Below are 21,215 nucleotides of genomic sequence, written 5' to 3' on the forward strand. Positions count from 1 at the left end.
CGCAGAGCACCATGATGTCCAGCACCCTGTCTGTCCCCCACACCCCTCTCTGCTGGCTGGCTCACCTCCGCCTGCCCATTAGCTCCCTCCCGGGTTCTGCCCCCACATCCTCTTCCCTCTGCCCAAGGATTCAGGGACCTGGCTTCACTATGGCTTCAACACATATTATTGGGGGGCTGTAATGGATGTAGCCTTGTGCTAGTGCCCAGTTTCAGCCAGACACCAGAGGATCAAATTGGGTTCCAGCAGTTCCTTCCAAAGACATTTGCCCTTGGAAAAGGAGATGTGACCCCAGGGAGTGGAGGAGGGGAGAGATGTGGAAACTGAGCTACGGAATCTTAGAGCTGGATGGAACCCTGGAACACTCCTACTCCAGGCCCCTTGGGCCACAGAGGGGGAAACCGGGAGGGGAGGTAATGCGCCAAGGTCAAATGTTGGGTGGTGCCCGGTGGCAGAGGCCAGGCATCTGAGTCCATATTGGGACCAAGGGGGCAGGTGGTGGGTGCTTCCCGGTGTCTGTGAGCTCCGTTCCCCAGGTTGGAGGGTCTTGGGTGGTGCAGGGGTCGCCTCCAGGGCTCCCGAGGGGAGGGAGGGGAGGCTAAAAGCAAAGTGGGGGAGCGACCTGGGGATTGTGGGAATGTAGGGCCGTGCACCCGCCCCCCGCCTTGCGTGGGGCGCCGGGAGAAGGGGCTGGTGGGCAGGGGTAGTCCTGCGGGGGCCCGCGCGTGGGGGCCGGGCCGGCCGGGGCGGGGTGAGTCACGGCCCGCCCGCTCCCATTGTGCGGCCCGGCGGCGGCGGCGGCGGCGGCGGCGGCGGAGCTGCGGAGCCGAGCGCGAGGAGGTGGAGCCCCGGGCTGCGGGCTCCGGCGCCTGCGTCCGCCGGGCCGGCCCGGCTCGCCGCCGCCGCGGGCGCCCCACGGCCGTGAGGCCCTGCGCGGCGCCAGGCCCCCGGAGCGCGCGCGGGAGGGAGATGGGGCGCGGCGGCCGGCGCAGGCCCCGCACGCTCCGGAGCCCGAGGTACCGCAGGGCGGGGCGCGGCGGGGCGCGGCGCGGCGGGCCAGGGCCGGGGCCCCGGGGTGTCGCGGGCGTGGCGGGGCCTCGGCCTGGGAGGGTGGACGATCGGGCTCGGCGAGGGGGAGAGGGCGGCCGCGCGAGGCTCCTGACCCCGCCCTCCTCCCACAGGGCTCCCCGCTAGGCCCCCGCAGCGCCCCCTTCTCAACCCGGTCACGGGTCCCTCAGTGAGCGAGAGGCTCCCGAGCCGCCTCCCCGACCATGGCCAACGGAGTGATCCCGCCGCCCGGGGGCGCCTCCCCCCTACCCCAGGTGACTGCCGCGCGCGGGGGTGGGAGAAGAGGAGGGGAGGGACCCCAAGGAGGAGAGGGGAGTCCTCTGGCCGACCTTGGGACCCCGACATCCAGAGATGGAGCTGGGCTGGAGGGGAGGGGGAAAGGGAGGGCCTTTTGGTATTTTTCAGTTCCCTTGCCCCCTCTCCTCTCAAGCCCTGGGCTCCTGGGAGGCTGACCCAAGGCTGGGACGCAGGGAGAGGGGTCGTTGAAGATGGAGCCCGCTGGTCTTCCCCGCCCCCAGCCGGGGTTTGGAGTTGGGGTGGATGTGGGGCGTTCTTGGGTCAAGGGTCCTTAGGAGAGGCTGTCTGAGCCTGCAGGTCCGGGTGCCCTTGGAGGAGCCCCCTCTGAGTCCAGACCTGGAGGAGGAGGACGATGACTTGGGCAAGACCTTGGCTGTGAGCAGGTTTGGGGACCTCATCAGCAAGCTCCCGGCCTGGGACCCTGAGAAGCCCAGCCGCACCTACAGCGAGCGGGACTTTGAGTGTGGGTAGCCTGGGGACCCCTAGTGTGGCTGCCCTCACCACCATCACCTTCATTGCCACCATCACCGTGCTCTCCACCGGCTTGGTCACCCAGTGCCATCTTGTGCTGGACGCTGTGCTGGACGCTGTGCTGGGCCACCATGCCATGTTAAGTCATCCTGCCTCACTCACCCATCGCCTGTCCACCTTCCAGGGGAGCCGGGCCCCAGACGCAGGGGGAGATGTAGGGAGATGGGCCTGAGGCCTCCCTCGGTGACCTTCACCTTCCCCAGGGCTCTGCCATACCTCCAGCCCTGCTCCCTTCTCTCTGCCTCCTCACCTCCCTCAGCCCTTCTGACTCTGCCTTACCCCCTTGCTGTAGCGTGTCCTCCCGTTTCCCCCAGCCCCCCTTTCACGACCTGCCCTCTCGCTGACTCCCGTTCCCCCACTCTGCCAGGCCTTACCAATGGCAGGACAGGGACACAGGTGTTGGGGGGAGTCTGGCTCTCGAGGAAGGTCTAGGGTGCCCTTGTTTGAGGCCCTGAGCTAGAATAAGGTGTGTGCCCCTAGGGCGGTGAGGGGCCCCCTTCTGCTGTGGGGACCCCCAACCGGCTCTCCTGCACCCCCAGTTCACCGGCACACATCCCACCACACCCACCACCCGCTCTCGGCGCGCCTGCCTCCACCCCACAAGCTGCGGCGACTGCCCCCCACCTCTGCCCGGCAGACCAGGAAGAAGAGGAAGAAGGAGAAAACCTCGGCTCCCCCCTCAGAGGGGACCCCTCCCATCCAGGAGGAGGGGGGAGCCGGAGTGGAGGAGGAGGAGGAGGAGGAGGAGGAGGAAGAGGAAGGGGAATCTGAGGCAGAACCTGTGGAGCTCCCGCCCTCAGGGTCCCCACAGAAAGCAAAGGTAGGGGTCTGTCCCTGAAGGAGGGCTGACTCCTCAGGGAGGGTGTGGGGGGGGGAGGGAAGAGGATGCAGCCGAGGGGGCCAGGGCTGCCTTGGGGGAGTGGGGGGTGTGGCGGGTTGGGGGCTGAGCCCGTGCAGGGACCCAGGGCACTCCGGTTTGTCCACAGTTCTCCATTGGAAGTGATGAGGATGACAGTCCTGGTCTCTCTGGGAGGGCTGCCTTCAGCAAGCCCCTGCCCTCCGTGGGCCCTTGCCCTGACAAGAGCCCCCAGCAGGCAGTCAGGTACTGGCCTCCAGCGCAGCCCAGAGCGGGCCGCAGGCTCCCTTCTGACCCTGGGGACTGTCCCAGCTCTGAGCCGGGAGAAGAAGAGGGGAGGAGAGGAGAGGGAACAGAGGATGCCGGGAGGGGCACATCCGCTCTCTGTCCGCAGGTTAGACAAGGAGGAGAGACAGGTGTCACCAGAGAGGAGGGCAGGGATAAAGGCAGCAGAAAGACGGGGGCGGGGGGTGGGGGGGAGCTTCCTTCTCTGCCCAGAAGGAGTCTGTGTCTATCACCCAGGGGGCTATTCCAGGCCCCACCCCAAGCTGGGGAAGGGCAAAGGAACCCCCTAACTTGGCCCATCTCCACCGTGGTTCCCTGTCAAGTCCAAGGCTGCCATGGTGCCTCCTCAGCTCCTCAAGCCCCCGGGCCCGGGTCTCCCGAGTCGCTGGGGAGAAGAGCCGGCCCTGGAGCCCATCGGCCAGCTATGACCTGCGGGAGCGGTTGTGCCCAGGCAGTGCCCTGGGCACCCTGGGTGGCCCGGAACAGCAGGTGCCCACTGACGAGGCGGAGGCCCAGATGCTGGGCTCCGCGGACCTGGACGACATGAAGAGTGAGTGACACCCTGTGGCAGCCCCCCTGGCCCACCCCCATGGGCGCTCCGCCCGTGGGGAACCTTGGAGAAGCTCTGCGCTCTCCCCAACCCAGCGCTTAGGTCCCTTTGCAGTATCCCTGTCTGCTGGAATGTGGCCAGGGACGGGGAGCTCACTACCTCACCAAGCCGCCTCTCTGGTTGCCAGAGCTGAGATTTCCCTTGGTGACACCTCTGCCCTTCTGTCTTGATTCTGTGCTCTGAGTCACCCCCTGAATAAGGCAACTCCCTCTTCCACGTGACCTTTGGAGACTCTGTGTCCACCTCCCCCCAAGGCTCCTCTTCTTGGGGCAAACTCTTTTTGTCTTCTTCATGCCGGCCCCCTGAGGGTGAGCCCCTCTCTCGGTCCTGCTTCTCCCTACACTGGGGGCCCCCGGCTTGTCGCACCACCCTTGGCGGGGCCTGGCTGTGATCGCGGCACATTCCTTCCATCTTATCAGCGCCCTGGTTTCTGTGCCACCTGTCATCACCCACGGGGCTCTGTGCCCAGGCCGGGGGCACCACTGACCCCACCTCCCTCCCCCTTGGAAGCACAGTGTGTGGGCGGGGGTTGGTGGGGACTCTGGGCTCAGTACGTCATGGAAAGTTGCCAGGGCCTGAGGACAGGGACAGGAACAATCCGATGGCAGCAGTGGGGTGGGGGTGGTGGGTCAGCAGAGGGCGTGTTTACAGACTCAGGTTGGGGGCAGGAAGCAGCAGGGAGCCGGCCTGGGGCCACGGGGAGTCAGGAGGCTCGGGTTGAACAAAGACCACTGGTCCAGGCTCCCACCTTTTAGGAGAGCCAGGGCTCCAGGGAGGAGCAGAGGCTGAGGGCTCGGCCACCGGGAGAAGGATGAGCCTGCTGGAGGAGGTCACAGAGCCCAACAGGGCACCTAGCCCTGGGCCTGGGAACACGGAGAGCCAGGGTCCTTGGATGGCCCCGGCCCCCAGCCCTCGAGACTCGCTGGCCTCAGAGGACTTAGAAATGTTGGTGCTGGACCTTGAGGACGGTGACCTGTGGGAACCCACCCAGGGCCAGCTGAGCCCCATGGCAGGGGGGCCAGCTTGTGAGTAACCGGGCTGTTGGCCTTTCCGCAGCTGCTGGCCGGGAAGGGGCAAGCAGGGAGGAAGGGCTAGAGCTCTGCTTGAGTCCGTCAGATGTGTATCTGTGGGGGAGACCTGGGAGCTGAGAGAGGGCACAGGGAAAGGATTGGGGGCCTGGTGACGCCATGTAGGTCGTGGTGCTCCAGAGTGAGAGGCAGTGGCCGGGGCGGGGGGGGCGGGGAGGGTAGGCAGCCGGGGCTGTGGACTGAGTTGGGGTTTGCCTTCTTACAGTGGCTTGGCCAGTGGTCCCCTGTGTTACTGTGCGGTAGTTCTTCCTTCTCTCTGGGCCCTCACGTTTTTGTGACGTGGCTGTGCTGGCTTATAGGGTTGTGTGGATGTGGCCCCTGGCTGGCCAGAGCAGGGGGCTGGAGGGCTTGGCTCTGACCATGAGGCCCCGAGCTGGACCCCCAAGACCACCAAGCCTGCCTTGCCTGCAGGTCACCGGCTGGAGGACAACCCTGGGATGCGGCGGCACCTTGTGAAGAAGCCGTCTCGGACGCAGGCTGGGAGGGGCAGCCCCGGGGGCTTGGCCCCCATCCTGCGCAGGAAGAAGAAGAAGAAGAAGCTGGATCGGAGGCCTCATGAGGTACAGGGGACTGAGGGGTGGGCCTGCAGCCTCCCCTCCCTTCTCCTTCCGAGAGCCTCCCTTTCCCACCTCTCCCCCCCCATCCCCCCACCCCGCCTTGCCTGGTTGCCAGGCCTCCAAGACCGCCGATCCCACCTGGCGGCCCCCAGACCCTCACCCTTGGCACCTGCCTCAGGTGTTTGTGGAGCTGAACGAGCTGACACTGGACCGTAGCCAGGAACCCCACTGGCGGGAGACGGCACGCTGGATCAAGTTTGAGGAGGATGTGGAGGAAGAGACAGAGCGCTGGGGGAAGCCCCACGTGGCCTCGCTCTCCTTCCGCAGCCTTCTGGAGCTCAGGAGGACCATCGCCCATGGTAGGGGCCCTGCAGGCCTGGCCCTGGGGTGCGGGCCCTCTTCACCGACCAGGGAGCTCTGCCGGCAGGAGGCTGTCCAGCCCTAGGGAGCTACTCCCTGGGGGCCTGCGCCCAGGCGAGGTCTGGCTGCCACTTTGGAGATGTAGAGTCCAACCGCCTGCAGAGCCGTAAGCTCGGAGGGGCCGGGCTGTGCCCCTGTAGGCCCCTGTCCCCATGCAGTACACTAACCAGTGACTCACCTCCCTGGGTTTGGAGGGACCATGGCCTTGCTCCGTGTTCCCTCTGCACATCCCTGTGTCTGACTCGTCTGTGCCAGGTGGCACTGAGTATCTGCCCGTGTGCATCGGGTGCTGGACTCACTCGGCGCGTCTGCCTGCCCTTGGGGAGCAAGGTGGCTGGGGTGGCTTTTCCTCTCTGATGGGACCCTACCCCCAACTGTGCCCCCCAGGAGCTGCCCTCCTGGACCTGGAGCAGACCACTCTGCCAGGGATCGCCCATCTCGTGGTGGAGACCATGATTGTGTCTGACCAGATCCGTCCGGAGGACAGGGCCAGCGTCCTGCGCACCCTCCTGCTGAAGCACAGGTGTCAGGGTGGGGGGCCTGGGAGGAGGGCCTTCTAGTGCCCGTGCCCTTCCAGGAGCACAGACTCTTCTGTGCGGCTTTCTAGCCTCTGCTTGAATAACCCCAGTGATGGGGAACTCATTACTCATTCATGCTCAGACAGCACCAGTCATTAGAACGTTCTTCCTTACCCTCTCTCAGCTCATGAAAAGCCTCTTTTCCTAACCTGTCTTGCTCCCTTTGCCCTCTGCATAGCCATCCCAATGATGACAAGGACAGTGGCTTCTTTCCCCGAAACCCATCCAGCTCCAGCGTGAACTCGGTCCTGGGGAATCATCACCCCACCCCCAGCCATGGTCCTGACGGCGCAGTGCCCACCGTGGCTGACGACGTGGGGGAGCCAGCCCCACTCTGGCCTCATGACCCTGATGCCAAGGAGGTCAGTCGCCTTGCTCGGACCCGGGCTGGGGGGCTGAGGGGCCTTCTGGTTTCGCTCGAGGCCACCGCTGGCTTCCCTGAGCGGGTCGGGAAGTTTGAATGCCTGACATTATACGGGGCATGCGGGGGGATCTGTAAGGGACACGCATGAGGGCCCCTGCCCTAAAGAAACAGGAGGTTTAAGTGGGCTGATGTGGCAGACCCAGGGGATCCATTTCAACAAGATAAGGCAGAGGTGGTAAGTGGGCAGCTGGGAGGAGGGGTCCGCAACCGGAGCGGTCTCCTCCCGATATGGGGCGCATCACTGACAGTCCCTTTCCTGGCTGGGGAGGGAGAAAACAGGGCCCAGGTCCAGGGGTTGGAGGGCAGAGTCCAGGGCTGGAACAAGGGAGGGGAGGGCCTGCCACGGCCTCCGGTCAGGGTCCCAGCCCTATTCCAGTTCTGCGTCCTCAGAAGCCTCTCCACATGCCTGGGGGAGACAGTCACCGGGGGAAAAGTCTGAAGCTGCTGGAGAAGATCCCCGAAGATGCTGAGGCTACTGTTGTGCTCGTGGGTGAGGAGGCAGGGGGTCCTGGGTGTGTGTGCTTCCTCCGTGCTCTGCTCGTCCTGAGCTCTGGCCTGCAGGCTCCTTCTTCCAACCCCGGCCAGACCAGGTCCCCAACGAGTCCCTGCCTTGCCTGACAGTCTGTCTTGCCCCCAGCTCGCTCTTTCTCAGCCCTCTGCCTGCTTCCCGTCCAGTTTTCTGCTGTCTTGGACTGCCGCTAGTCCATAGAGCACTTTTGTGAGAATTAAAGAGAAGCACTCCTTCTCGGAGACTGTTTAACTTTTCATCTACTGGTAATTATAATAAAATATGAGTATATACACAAATAAGGGTTTCTTTAGATCGGGGGTTTCTTTGTGCAGCACACAACCTGCTCAACTGTACATGATGGCCCCAGATGTTTTCTCTCCGGGGCCAGCCTGGACGGCTCCTCTTTGCCCAGTGCCCTGTGCCTTACTCTTCCCCCAGGCTGTGTGCCTTTCCTGGAGCAGCCTGCAGCAGCTTTTGTGCGCCTGAACGAGGCCGTGCTCTTGGAGTCTGTGCTCGAGGTCCCTGTGCCCGTTCGCTTCCTCTTTGTGATGCTGGGTCCCAGCCACACCAGCACTGACTATCACGAGCTTGGGCGCTCCATTGCCACCCTCATGTCTGACAGGTGGGGTCCTGGGCTGGGTGCTCTAGGCCTGTCCCTCCCCCCCCCGCCCCCCCCACCCGCCGCCGCGGGGCCCTCCTTTTTCCCTTTTGCTCACTGCCTACATTGGTGGCCCGGGATGCAGGGGTGCAAGAGGCCCTTCTGGGTGAGGCAGCACTCTGGAGTGATGGTAGAGGGAGTTTTGGCCGAGGGGAGAAAAGGGAGCCCTGGGCTGGAGCTGTGGGAAGGGGAGGTGGTTGAAGGGGGAGAAAAAGCCCAGACCCCCAAGTCTGGGACATGGCATGAGACTGGAAAGGGAGGGCTGGATATGTTGGTCTTTGCTGTGTCCTCTCCTTGGCTGGGACAGGAAGGTCCTCTAGCCAGGGGGTGGTGTTGGAAACGCTAACTGACCAACCTGTAGCGGGTGAGAACTCTCCCGGTCAGGATGGTTCTGGGGCCCCCCTGCTATGCCCGGCGTTGCCCCTTAGGTTGTTGCATCGTGGAAAAGTCTAGAAGCTCCTAGGGGAATAGAAGGCACTCGGAGGTTCAGGGCTGTGGCCGATTGCTGGCCAGAGAGGACATAAGTCAATATTTTGACGATTGGCCTGGACCTGTATATGTGGCCAAACACCCATCCTGCCTCTGGCTTGGTGACGCCCAACACCTCTTCCCTGAAGCCCTCCCAGGGGCTCTCTGCGTGGCTCAGCCCTTGCCTCTCCTGCCCATAGCTGTTTCATGAGGCTGCCTACCAGGCGGACGACCGGCAGGACCTCCTGAGTGCCATCAGTGAGTTCCTGGATGGCAGCATCGTGATTCCTCCATCCGAGGTGGAGGGCCCGTGACCTGCTGCGCTCCGTGGCCGCCTTCCAGAGGGAGCTGCTGAGGAAGCGGCGGGAGCGTGAACAGACTAAAGTGGAGATGACCACCCAGGGAAGCTATGTGGCCCCCGGGAAAGGTCAGACCCTTTGGGGCCCGTTTTTCCCCTTTCCCCCCTGCAGCTCCTAAGGTCGTGAGGGCCAGCCTGTCCTGACTCCCTGACTCCTGGATGCCAAGCTTCCGGTCCCTGATGGGAAGGATTGAGCCCAGGGCCCCCCCAGCAGGAGGGGGTGGTCTGTGCTCCAGCAGCTCCTTGTCCCCCCAGAGCTGTCGGTGGAGCTGGGGGGCTCTGAGGCGACCCCCGAAGACGACCCCCTGCTGCGGACTGGCTCGGTGTTTGGGGGGCTTGTGCGAGATGTGAAGCGTCGGTACCCACACTACCCCAGTGAACCTGCGAGACGCCCTGCACTCCCAGTGCGTGGCAGCCGTACTGTTCATCTACTTCGCCGCCCTCAGCCCCGCCATCACCTTCGGGGGGCTGCTAGGTGAGGGGGAAGGGAGGCCGGAGCGGGGGACCCAGGGTCACCTGCAAGGTCTGTGGTCAGGGGATCCCAGGCATCACTTTTGCAGGGGAGGGGGGCTATAAAGTGAGAAGGGGCAGGGCGGGTGTAAAAGGTGGGGGAGCCTGTGACGGGGCGGGGGGGTGGAGGGGGTAGGGTGGGAGGGGTGGGGCTGGGGAGCAGGACCTATCTGTTGCTCTGTGGGGCTGCTCTGTTCTAGTTGGGTCCCCAGGTCAAGGTAGGCTAGATGAGGAGGAGGGGCCGGGTGGAAGGAGCCAGGCCAGGGCCCTCCCGCTGACCCTTGCCTGCACCAGGAGAGAAGACTGAGGGGCTGATGGGCGTGTCCGAGCTGATTGTGTCTACCGCCGTGCTTGGGGTCCTCTTCTCCCTGCTGGGGGCCCAGCCGCTGCTCGTGGTTGGCTTCTCAGGGCCGTTGCTGGTCTTCGAAGAAGCCTTCTTCAAGGTGACAGCCCTCCCCCGCCCCTCCCCAGGGATCCCATGTCCCGGCTCTCGGCCCAGGTGATGTGGGTCCCTGCAGGCTCTCCCCTCCTCTCCCTTTAGAGTTCACCCCCGCCCCCACCCCGGCCCATCCCATGGGGGCCCGACGTCCAGGGCCGACCGCTGCGGGTAACCACAGCCTCCCTCCTGGCCTCTAGTTCTGCCGAGCCCAGGACCTGGAGTACCTCACCGGCCGGGTGTGGGTTGGCCTCTGGCTGGTGGTCTTTGTCCTTGCCCTGGTGGCCGCTGAAGGCAGCTTCCTGGTCCGCTATATCTCACCTTTCACCCAGGAGATCTTCGCTTTCCTCATCTCGCTTATTTTCATCTACGAGACCTTCCACAAGCTCTACAAGGTGGAGGTCCAGAGAGGTCTTGGGGGGGCGGGGGGCATGGGTGGGGGCTGGGCAGCACCCTGGGGAGGGGAGCATGAAGGGGTGGCAGGGGGCGCTGGGAGCAGAGCGGACGAGGGAGGAGGGCTCCGCTGGGTGTGGGTGTGGGTGTGGGGGGTCGGGACACCCTGGGCTAGATCAGAGCTGCCGGGCAGGGAGTCCTACCCAGAGGGTACAGGTTAGAACTCTCGCAGGATTCAGCCAGTATGTGATGGCGTGGGGCACTGTCAGCGCTATGGGGCCCTTCCGAGAGGCGCGCGTGCGTGTGCGTGTGTGTGTGATGTATCTCGTTGTCCTGTGATACTGTTGTCTGGTCAGGTGTGTGAGGAGGGGTCAGCGCTCCCCTCACAGCCGTATGAAATCAGGGTGATAAAATTAGGGTTACCTGCCCAGGTGAGTGCTAGGGCAACCTTGTAACCCACGCAGGTGTTCACGGAGCACCCATTGCTGCCATTCTACCCCCCCGAGGGGGCATTGGAGGCTGGGCTGGAGTTGAACGGGAGTGCTGTGCCCCCCCCACCGAGGGGCTGCCTGGCCCGAGGAACCAGCCCAACACGGCTCTGCTGTCCTCATCCTCATGCTTGGGACCTTTCTCATTGCCTTTCTTCTTGCGAAAGTTCAGGAACAGCCGCTTCCTGGGAGGCAAGGTGTGTGGCTGAGGAGAGGAGGGCCCCCGTGGGTTTCCCCGGAGTTCCTGCCGTCACGGCCAGTCTCCCCTCCAGAGGGGGCGCTCTTTCCTTCTCCCGGTCAACCCATGGACCTAAAGCATATCTGTGTAGGGCCCTTCCCGGTCAGAAACTTCAGAGAAGTTTAATCAGGCCAGGAATGCCCTCTTGAGCTGGGCGGCACCCATGGGATTTAGAGAGACAGGTGGGGGGATTTCTGGCTCCAGCTCAGACCCAAGAGAGCTGGGAGTAATAAGTCCTCATGTTAGTCTCCTGACCCTCACTTCCTTTGCTCCTTTCCCCCACTGGCCCCCTCAAGGCTCGCCGCATCATTGGGGATTTTGGCATCCCCATTTCCATTCTGGTGATGGTCCTAGTGGATTACTCGATTACAGACACCTACACACAGGTGAGCAAGCCCCACCTCCCTCCAACGGGGGGTTTTCACCCCAGAGTCTCGGGAGGGAGGCCACAACACGTTCCTGTTGCCTCAGTGGCTACGACCATGGGCAGAATTCAGCTTTTTTAGTGGAGTGGTGACCTGCTGGGGCCACGCTGGGGTGGGTGGGCTGGGGGCAGCTGAGTGGTTCAGTGGATGAGGCCAGCCAGGGGGTTCTGAGGCTATGTGTGAGCAGATATAGGGCTGGGGGCCAAATGACAGGTGTGCCTGGGGCTCAGGGAGAAAGTTTGTCATTCTCTGTCCTCTACCAAATCCTTGGAGGGACTCTGGAAAATGGAAAACTAATTTCCCCCCAAAGCTGTTCACATCCAGGTTTCTTGGAGCCCCTGGTACTGGGAACACAGAGCTTGGTGGGAGGCAGCTGCTACATGGGGTTCTCAGCATGGGGAGGCTGTGTCCCTGAACCCTGTCTTCCTTCCTGCCATGCAGAAGCTGACGGTGCCCACAGGGCTCTCGGTGACGTCCCCCCATAAGCGCACGTGGTTCATCCCACCCCTGGGCAGTGCCCGTCCTTTCCCGCCCTGGATGATGGTCGCAGCTGCTGTCCCCGCCCTGCTGGTCCTCATTCTGATCTTCATGGAGACACAAATCACTGCGTGAGAGGGCTGGGGGACCCTGGGTGGGGGTGGCTGGGGAGGAGGCGGAAGGCAGGGGGATTGGTGGCAAGGGAGGGGCACATGGCCCGGGGCACAGTTTCCCTCCGGTGCTGTGACAGGCGATCCATCTGTCCCCACCACCATGTGCAGGGTGGCACTTGGCAGTCCTCACAACAGTCTGGCACTATGCTCTCCCACTGATGCTCACGTGTGTCTCATTTTGGTTAAACCGCAACATGGTGAGATCTGGCATCTGGCTTTTGTGGCGTCTTAAATATCCACAGTATGAGGTTTTAGCCCAAATTTGCTTTGACGTGAGAACATCACTTTGGGAACTTGGCAGAGGAAGCTGGCAGATCCCGGGGAGGGCCCTTCAGTCCGCGCTGGCCCTTCCCCACTGCGCATGCCTGGCCCTGCGGCCCGCCAGCCCTCCCCCGGCTCAGCCCGGCTTCCTGTCCTGCAGGCTCATCGTCAGCCAGAAGGCCCGGAGGCTGCTCAAGGGCTCCGGCTTCCACCTGGACCTGCTGCTGATTGGCTCCCTGGGTGGGCTCTGCGGGCTGTTTGGGTTGCCCTGGCTCACGGCCGCCACTGTCCGCTCGGTCACTCACGTGAACGCCCTGACGGTTATGCGCACTGCCATTGCACCCGGCGACAAGCCCCAGATCCAGGAGGTGCGGGAGCAGCGGGTCACTGGAGTGCTCATCGCCAGCCTCGTGGGTGAGAGCACCCACCTCGCAAGGCCCCAGCCCCCGCTCCACAGACCTGCCTCCGTGGGCCCTGTGGCCTTCAGTCCGCGCTCTATCCCAGGCTTGCCTCAGGTCCCGTCTGGGTCACCAGATGCATCGTGTCTAGCACCCGCTCTCACCCCAGCCTGCCTCGTGACACTCTGAGCCTTTTTACCCTGGGCCCTTTCCGGGTCCTCTGTCCGGCTCCTTCTCCTCTCGTGTGTAGTGATGAGGCCCAGCCGGTCCCCTCCCCACCAGGCCCGTCCATCCTCATGGGGGCTGTCCGAGGGGTCAGGTAGGTCCATGTCACCTCCTCCAGGCCTGTCCATCGTCATGGGGGCTGTGCTGCGCCGGATCCCGTTGGCCGTACTCTTTGGGATTTTCCTGTACATGGGGGTCACGTCACTGTCCGGTATCCAGCTGTCCCAGCGTCTGTTGCTTATCCTCATGCCTGCAAAACACCATCCCGAGCAGCCCTATGTGACCAAGGTAGGGCCGGGCAGCATGGTGGTGGGGAGATGGGGTTGATGGGGAGGGGGTGCGAGGGATGCCGGGGTGGGAGATGGACAGAGTGACTGTGGAGGGGAAGTCTGGGGACCCGGGGAGCTCCGTCCCCAAAGATGTGAGGGGGGAGAGCAGGCCGGGCGCTGTGCCGTGAGACTTGAGGGCCACTCCCCAGGTGAAGACGTGGCGGATGCACCTGTTCACCTGCATCCAGCTGAGCTGCATCGCCCTGCTCTGGGTGGTCAAGTCCACAGCGGCCTCACTCGCGTTTCCCTTCCTGTTGCTGCTCACGGTGCCTCTGAGGCGCTGCCTTCTGCCCCGGCTCTTCCAGGACAGGGAGCTGCAGGCGGTAAGGGATGCTGCTCGGGGCCGTGTTCGGCCGGAGGGGCCCTGGAATCAGGGAGGCCTGGGTTCCAGTCTCTGCTGTGCCTCCTGCTAGTTTGGCTGGAGAGAAGGGCTTCAGGCTGCGGTCCCTGATGGTCCCTGCAGACAGCGAGGCCTGAGAAGGTCCAGGCTGCGGGGTCAGAGGAGTTGCTGGGGGGAACCGTTGGGCGAGCGCCGCCTCCCCGCCCCTCCCGACCTTCTCCTTTCTGCAGCTGGACTCGGAAGATGCTGAGCCTAACTTTGATGAGGACGGCCAGGATGAGTACAACGAGCTGCACATGCCTGTGTGACCCTCCACCGTGGTGCCCCTCAGAGACCCTGACACCTTAGTGATCCACACCTGGGCCCCAGGCAGAGCCCAGCCCTGGGGCCAGCGGGTGCCTCCCAACCCAGAGACGTGCCTGGAGCCAGCCACTCACGCCGTGGCCAGAGCGACCCGCTGACTGCCCCGGGCACTGACCTGGGCTCACCCAGGCCCTTTCACAGACCAGACCGGCACAGGCTTTGAGCTCATTATAACCACACTCCTTGTCTTGTGTCTGCCTCACTTTCTTGGTTCCACCCCTGGTCTGTCCGGTCACGCTTATCCAGCTGGAATTGGAAGAATTCTGTTTTCAGGGCCATCAAAACCAGGGAGAGGTTTGAGACAAGGACAGAATTCTTGGGGAAAGGGAGAGAATCAAGACCACAGAATGTCAGAGCTGGACGTTATCATCACCCCCTGGAGCCCTCGCAAGTACAGCTGGGGAGCAGGAGGCTCAAGGTCTGGCTCAAGGTCACATACTGCTAATCTAGCCTCTGCTTGGAAGGGAGATTGTGGGGGACGGGCGAGGGAGGAGGTGGCTTCGCTTTAGCCGTTAGAGAAATCAGAGTGTCCCCAGTGGCTGTGGGGCTATGGAAGAAAATGGAAAATATTTTCTTGATCCCTGGCGTTCTGAGGAGCAGGGTACAGTAGCCCAGTCCCCAAGACACAGGGGTGGCGCTGGATTTGGGGTCCCTGGACCATTTTAGATTCTCACGGTTTAAGAGTGGCAGTTTGGGGATTCCTGAGGCCACTCCCTGTGCTACAGTCTGTTCTGCCAGAAATAACCTGGGAGGCCTTGAAGAGGGTGCAAACTGGGAACCCACTGCGTCACAGTTGCTAGGCAACCAGTGCCGAAGTGAGGCCGGTTGTCCCTGTGTTGCCCTCTGGTGGCCACTCTCGCACACTGCAGGCTCTGTCCCCTCCGGGCAAGAGTAGCACTGCCATCTGGTGGATCCACTGGCTCTCTTGGTCAGAGACCACATTCAGGCAACTTCCGTACCTCCTTGGGAGACACGGGGTGGAGGGTGGTTACAGAGAGGTTCCGTGGAGTTGCACAGCCCTGGGTGGCTCTGAGCATCCGGAGCTGGGATCCCTCAGCCCCACTTTAGCTGGCCCTGCTTCTTATCCATTTCCCAGTTTCTTCCCTGGTGTTCAGGCCAACAGCTAGTGCCCTGAGGCTGGTCAGCAGAGAGGGGACAGACCACTGTGAGGCTGTTTGTTGTGTTCATAGGGAAGAGCTGCGCCCTTCTAGATGTCCCAGATTGTCATTCAGGTGTGAGCATTTCGTTCCCGTCGGCCCCTTTGGTCTCTGGCAACACGATGGCCTCTAACTTCATCTGGCCTTTGACTGGCTCCCTGGGCCTATGTGAAGACAAAATCCCTTTTCCTTTACATTGGCCAAGTCCAGGTGGAATTTCAGAGAAACTGTGCCAGGCGCAAAGTCAAGGTTAAATGCAAAAACCTAGAACACAGACCAGTGCAGAGCAGATGATATACGAGATGGCAGGGGCCACACACTCCGATGGCCTTGGCTGAGAGGCTTTGTACACAGGACTCTGTTTTTTTTTCCCCCGAGTCCTGATCAGGTAGCCTTGGTGGGGGGCGGGTTTCCCCGTTTGGTCTGGGGGATGCCGGGAGCCCACAGGACAGAGCCAGCTCCTTCCTGAGCCCCTGAGGGGAAGTGATGACCTGAGCCAGGAAAGCTTGGCTCTTCATTGGACACAGATTGTGTTAGTCATCTCTGTTTGGCAAGTAGCTGAGAATTGGGGGTGTTCCTCAACTGGAAAATGAGAAACCAGAGGGTGGGGGCTTTTCTAAAGGAATGTGTCTTGGTTCTGGCTGGCATGTCAGGGTGGCTGTCAGTAAAACTAGGCACCGAGGGCCCTCTGAACAGTAGCCTGTGGAGGCTCTGAGAGGCCTGAGGAGGTTGCAGCAACCCGGAAGTTTGCCAGGGAAGGGGCTTTGAGGGAGGCAGAGGAAGGAGTGACAGTGGGGGCCAGGTTAGGTGTGGAAGAGAGAAAGACAAGGGATGATGGAACAGTGGCAAACCCATAGAAAGGCAGCTGCCTTGGCTTGGGGCCTGGATGATTAGGGCTCATTTCACTGGGGGACATTTGAGTTGGTCCTGAATCCTTCATAGCCTCTGTGGTTCCTCTGACTTTCTCTTTACTGACCCTCTAGCCTCATCCTCCGGGGGCATTGGGCAGCTTGACTGAGGATGTCTCCTTCCAAGGGAAGGAGAGGGAACCACAGAGGGGAGCCCCATCTGGCCCCATCTGGTGGCACAGCTCTGGGGGACTCTGATGGGGTTAGAGGTATTTTGAATGGGCAGGCCCCACTGCTGCCTGCTTTGGACTGGAAGCAGCTTGGCGAGTGGGCACGTGCAAGGGGGGACAGGACCCTTCTAATAAGGAGAGCTGTGGGCCCATTGCCACGGTACCCTTCCCTTGCAGCGTTCTGCGTGGGATTATGGTCACATCCTGGGTAGCTGCCCACAGCTTTCATTCTCGGACAAGTTCAAGCCCACGTCAGGTCCAGCGAAGTGCTAACTCATTCTTTTATTTTCTCTGCTCATTCTTTGAGCAGAGAGGGTGGCTGGCACGTCCTCGTTCCGTGCTGAGGATTCAGCTCACTCAAGATGTCTATGCCCTCGTGAAAGCTTCTGGCTGTCAGGGCTCACAGACCATCTGCTTGGACTGCCCCGAGCCCCTCCTTCAGGGCACAGAACCTGGCAATAATGTGTCCCATTTGGCAGCCTCTCTTCTTGTATCAGGTGACTCAAATAAGGATCATGCCTGTTGACACTTAGAGCTTCTAAAGGGGATTCTGAGTAGCAATGGAAAGGCAAAGCAGAACTCAAGGACCCTTGTGCTGAGCGCTGCCCGTACAGCGAATGACGAAGCTATTGCTGAAAACAATAAAGCAGGTTCTGGGCAAGCACTGAATGGTGGATTGAATCCGGTGTGGCAAACGGGAAACCCAAAGTGAGGCGTTTGGTTTCCAGATAAATGAATTCTATAACTGTCTGAGAGAGAGGACTTGATGGGTCGTGTGGCTCCCCACTTGTGCAAGGAGCAAATGCCAATATTTGTAGGGTTTATGTTTTGGAAGGAAGATTTCACACTTGAGACCTCTGCTGGGATTATTTTTAATCTAGTTGGAAATGTTTCTTTTTATTGAACAATCCTTTGTCAGGTGCTGACCAAGCAGACAGCCTTTGAGATGTTCTCCGGGGGTGGGGGTGGGTGTCCTGCTTGGACATCTCCGGGGGGGGGACTGGAGGAGTGGCAGGAGCTCTTGGGACAGGGCTGCCAGGGTCATGGGAGGTGCAGGACAGAGAGGAGGTGGTCCAGTTGGAGAGAGAGCAGGCCTGGAAGCTGCTGGACGATAGTGTTGAGGAGAAGGCATCGAGGAGCATGTCCAAGGGGACTTTCAACTGAGGCTCCCTTGGCGCGCTGGCCGCGGCACCTCTCCCACTGCCTCTGTGGCTCGTGTTTGTCTGTGTGCCCTCTGGGCCATAAAATGGGCAGAGACCCAGCCTGAGCCTTTTTTGTGCCCCTCCCAATAACAGCAAACAGTGCCTGGTCACAGGGGTGCCTGGAGGGCTTCGGGTGAGCAGGTGACAGAGAAGGAAGGGCCAAGAGGTCAAGGATGCTGCCCCATTTAGGATCCAGCGAAGGCCCAGGATGACACCAGGAGAACTGTTAAAAAAAATTCTGACAATATTTTGGTTCTCATCTTTGTTAGTTTCATGTATAGCTGTCACTTTCTTGGTGTCCATTTGTGATGATATCCTCAAGGTCCAAAGAGGCATCGTGGGTTTCTGTTTGAGCCAGCTGGAGGGGGAGATGTTGGGGATCCTGCATGCCAGGCTGATGAGCAGACAGTGGCGGGTAGGAAAGTGCCATCAGGGGCCCCAGCAGGTGTAGGAGCCAAATGGGGGCCGGACGGGGAGCCCCTGAGAGATGGCCCTGGGGCTCGAGTCAGCAGGAAGCTTCATGTTCCAGCTTAGCCGTCCCTTTCGCGCTCCACCGGTGGTTCTCCAAAGTGCTGATGACCGAGGCACCCGAGTATTTTCTTCCCGCTGGTTGTGGAGGGCCCATCCTATACAGGGCTTCTTTGTAAGAGCTTGCGCCAATGCCAGGACCCCTGGAGGCTGCCCTCAGGCTCTGTTTTCTCGCCTCCAGCTTCTGCTCTCTGAGGCCCAGCCCTCACCCCCCATGCCCATTATAGCTGCAAGTCATTTCTCATTATTGCTTCTCTTTAGCGTGGAAAGACAAATACATGGTATGTTTATTTATTTTAGAAAGGGCAGGACCATGCCTATTTCTATTCTGTTTATCAAGCAACCTGGAAAGCAGTGTGTAGCGTATTTGAATGTTTGGGCTGATTGGGGGCTGTGATCTGTGAGGCCCTTCCTGGCTCTGCCGGTCTTGTTATCGTTGGGGGGCATTGGGTTTCCGTGGCCAGAGCATGAGGCTGGGAGTCGGGAGTCCTGGGTTCTAGCTCGGCTCAAGCATTAGGTGATGACTTGGGTTACGTCCCCTCATCCTTCTGGGAGAGTAGGGATTTGGCTCCAGTGTCTCTTCTGTGGAGCCGTTCTTCCAACAGACCTTGACTACTGCAGTGGCTGCCTCAGGAGGGGTGGGAAGCAGGAGGCTGTAGGCCATGGTAACCCCCCCAAACAACCACTGGGCAAAGTTACTAAGCTTAAGAACATTTTCGTTAGCCTTGCCAGGAAAGTAGATCCTGGGGGAGTCCGCTTTTCCATTCCCAGGGGAATTACAAACTCAGGGAGCACAGGGTGTGAGGTAGGGTAAGGAGCTGGGCTGAATGATGCTCTTGGCGAATGACTTTGGGAGTCATGGCTGAATAATCAGACAAAGCTCTGAGAGACAACCGGAATGCAATTAGATGAAAGTTTAATATCCGCGAGGATTGTGCAGTCCCAAGGCATAAAAAGCATATGAAAAGAATGCAGGATTCTTTCTTTCTTTCCCTTTTATTTTATTTTTTTTAAAGATTTTATCTTTTAAGTAGTCTCTACACCCAACGTGGGGCTCGAACTTACAACCCTGAGATCAAGAGTCGTATGCTCCATTGACTGAGCCAGCCAGGCACTCCTAGAATGCAAGATTCTTTAGAGTTGGATGGGAAAATTTATAGTTACATTCTTTAAGGGTCAAATAAATGCAAAATCAGGTGTGGGCCCCGGATAGGGGTTATGGACTGGACTCCGGTTTGGAAACTAGTAATCCATCACCGGTCTCTAAGGAGGTAGTCTCCTTGGCTGTCCCCATCTTTAAGTTAGGGAGTTAAAGACTGGGAGTAAGGCTTGACTGGTCCATAGGGTCACCAGTGAGGATCCAGTCAGCATCTACCCAAAAGTTCCCATTGATGAACAACCTTAGTTAAAAGAAGGAAATTATCTCTGTTATGGATAGACATTTTAGTAGTCCAGGGAAAACACAAAATTCCCACAGAAATGTTTAAGGGAATGAAAACTGTGGTTATAATATTTTCAAGTTAAAGGAATTTGTGCACATGTTATTGTCCTAGCCTGTTCGGGTGGCTATAACAGAATGCCACAGATCGGTGGCTTATAAACAACAGAAACGTATTACAGTTCTGGAGGCCGAGAAGTCCAAGATCAAGTTGCTACAGATTTGGCATCTGTGAGAGCCCAGGTCCTGGTTCCTAGATAGCTGCCTGTCCTCATACTGTGTCCTCATAGGGCTTAAAGGGTGTGGGAGAGCTCTCTGGGGTCACTTAGAAGGGCACTAATCCCATTTCTAGGGACTCCACCCTCATGACCTGATCATGTCCCAAAGGCTCCACCTCCTAAATACATTCACATTGGGGGCTAGGATTTCAATATATGAATTTTGGAGGACACTCACATTCAGCCCATGGAAAGGATACTTCATGTACTCGTGATTTTATTTTATTTTTTAAAGATTTATTTATTTTGGAGAGAGTGCAAGTGGTGGGAGGAGCTGAGAAAGGGGCAAATGGAGAATCTTAAGCAGACTCCCCACTGAGTGTGGAGCCCGATGGGGGCCCCATCCCAGGACCCTGAGATCAGGACCTGAGCCGAAATCCAGAGTCAGACACCCAACCGACTGAGCCACCCAGGCGCCCCTAAGTTGAAACCTTTCTAAGTTTACATATAGTTTGACAATTTAAGAGAATATAAGCTTGACTGTTTTTGCATGCTTAATTTATTAAATCTTACGAGAGTCACTTTAGTACTTGGGAAGGCTTGTCAGTCAGATGAAGTACTTAAAGAGGACTGGAATATATTAAATTTATAAATGCTGCTTAAAATGTTAAAGAGGTTTAATTAACTAAGTGTATAAATGGGACCAAACATTAATCAAAATCCCTCTCAGAGTGATTGTTAATATTTGCTAGACTTATAAATAGGATAATAAGCTTCCTAAGCTGATTTTAAAAGCTGAAGGAAGGGCAATGCATTTCTGAATCTCTATTTTCAATAAATCAAATACTAATTTTCAAGACCCAAGTAGAGCTACACATGGTCTTTTCTGTGCACCAGAGCTTCCTTCAAGGAAGGAACAAAAAACTCCTCTAAGCAGCGAGTGAGTCTTCAGTGATGCTGGAGGGAGCAGGGTGAGTGGAACTGGAGAAAGGGGAAATAAGATTTCAGGGTCATCAGGATTGTCTCGTTCCCAGGGTCAGGCTAGGTGGTTTATCCCACCCAATGCCAAATTGCTCAGGTCTGAGGGAGACACTGAGACACTAAGTAAGTACCGTGTGCGGGGTCAGAGTCGCTGACCAAGGTGTTTGGCAATGAAGCGGGGGAGGTCCGGGTGGCTTTGGGCCCCTTGCCGCCCCCTCAGAAAGCCCTTCTAGAGAGCCCCACTCTCTTAGCTGTAAGTTATTCCTCAAGTCATTTCCCCTGGGCAGGAGACGTTCGTGGGAGAGGCCGAGGTTTTTGTCTTCCAGGGGGGTTTGCAGCCCAGGGACAGTGAATGTGCATCAATCAAAATGCTCGTAGGGACCTCACAGAAGCCAGTTCCAGCCAATTTAAGCAGAAACAGAGCTGTCGAAAAGCCACTCATAGAGCCACTGGGAAGGTAAGAGAACCCAACTCAGATGCGATACTGGCCAGAGCCGCTGTCTAGGACACGCCATAGAAAAAGTTGGGTGAGGGGCACCTGGCTGACTCAGTCCGAAGAGCATGTGACTTCTCTAGGTTTTGAGTTCGAGCCCCACGCTGGGTGTAGAGATTACTTAAAAATAAATGAATAAATAAATAAATAAGCTTAAAAAAAATTTGGATGAGAATGCCGTGGCCACGACTGAGCATGAGTTGCCACAGTTTGAGTCCCTGGTGGTGGATGCCTTATCTGGTATTGCTGCCACGGAACTGGCCCTGGACTGTCCATCGGAAGGATTCCCCCACTTCCCCGCTTCTCTGCACGGCCAGCGCCTGGCCCACGGTCCCGGGTGGATGCGGCTGACTCT

The 21,215-nt window shown here is 59.4% G+C and overlaps 1 protein-coding gene across 1 annotated transcript; it reads left to right on the forward strand.

Moving 5' to 3' along the window:
* Positions 1 to 1,271: 1,271 nt before the first annotated feature.
* Positions 1,272 to 20,242, forward strand: SLC4A3 (solute carrier family 4 member 3). Its single transcript, XM_035726695.1, is given in 25 exon segments — positions 1,272 to 1,322; positions 1,663 to 1,828; positions 2,436 to 2,716; positions 2,883 to 2,998; positions 3,388 to 3,587; positions 5,147 to 5,295; positions 5,471 to 5,651; positions 6,100 to 6,235; positions 6,469 to 6,652; positions 7,105 to 7,204; positions 7,664 to 7,846; positions 8,550 to 8,659; positions 8,661 to 8,778; positions 8,965 to 9,089; positions 9,091 to 9,184; positions 9,514 to 9,662; positions 9,856 to 10,050; positions 10,513 to 10,596; positions 10,599 to 10,733; positions 11,071 to 11,160; positions 11,641 to 11,807; positions 12,271 to 12,524; positions 12,852 to 13,021; positions 13,212 to 13,385; positions 13,633 to 20,242. Coding segments are annotated over 25 exon segments (3,690 nt in total). The 3' UTR covers positions 13,711 to 20,242.
* The last annotated feature ends 973 nt before the right edge of the window (positions 20,243 to 21,215 follow it).

Source organism: Zalophus californianus, chromosome 3 (assembly GCF_009762305.2).
Source record: "Zalophus californianus isolate mZalCal1 chromosome 3, mZalCal1.pri.v2, whole genome shotgun sequence".
Classification (NCBI taxonomy): Eukaryota; Metazoa; Chordata; class Mammalia; order Carnivora; family Otariidae; genus Zalophus; species Zalophus californianus.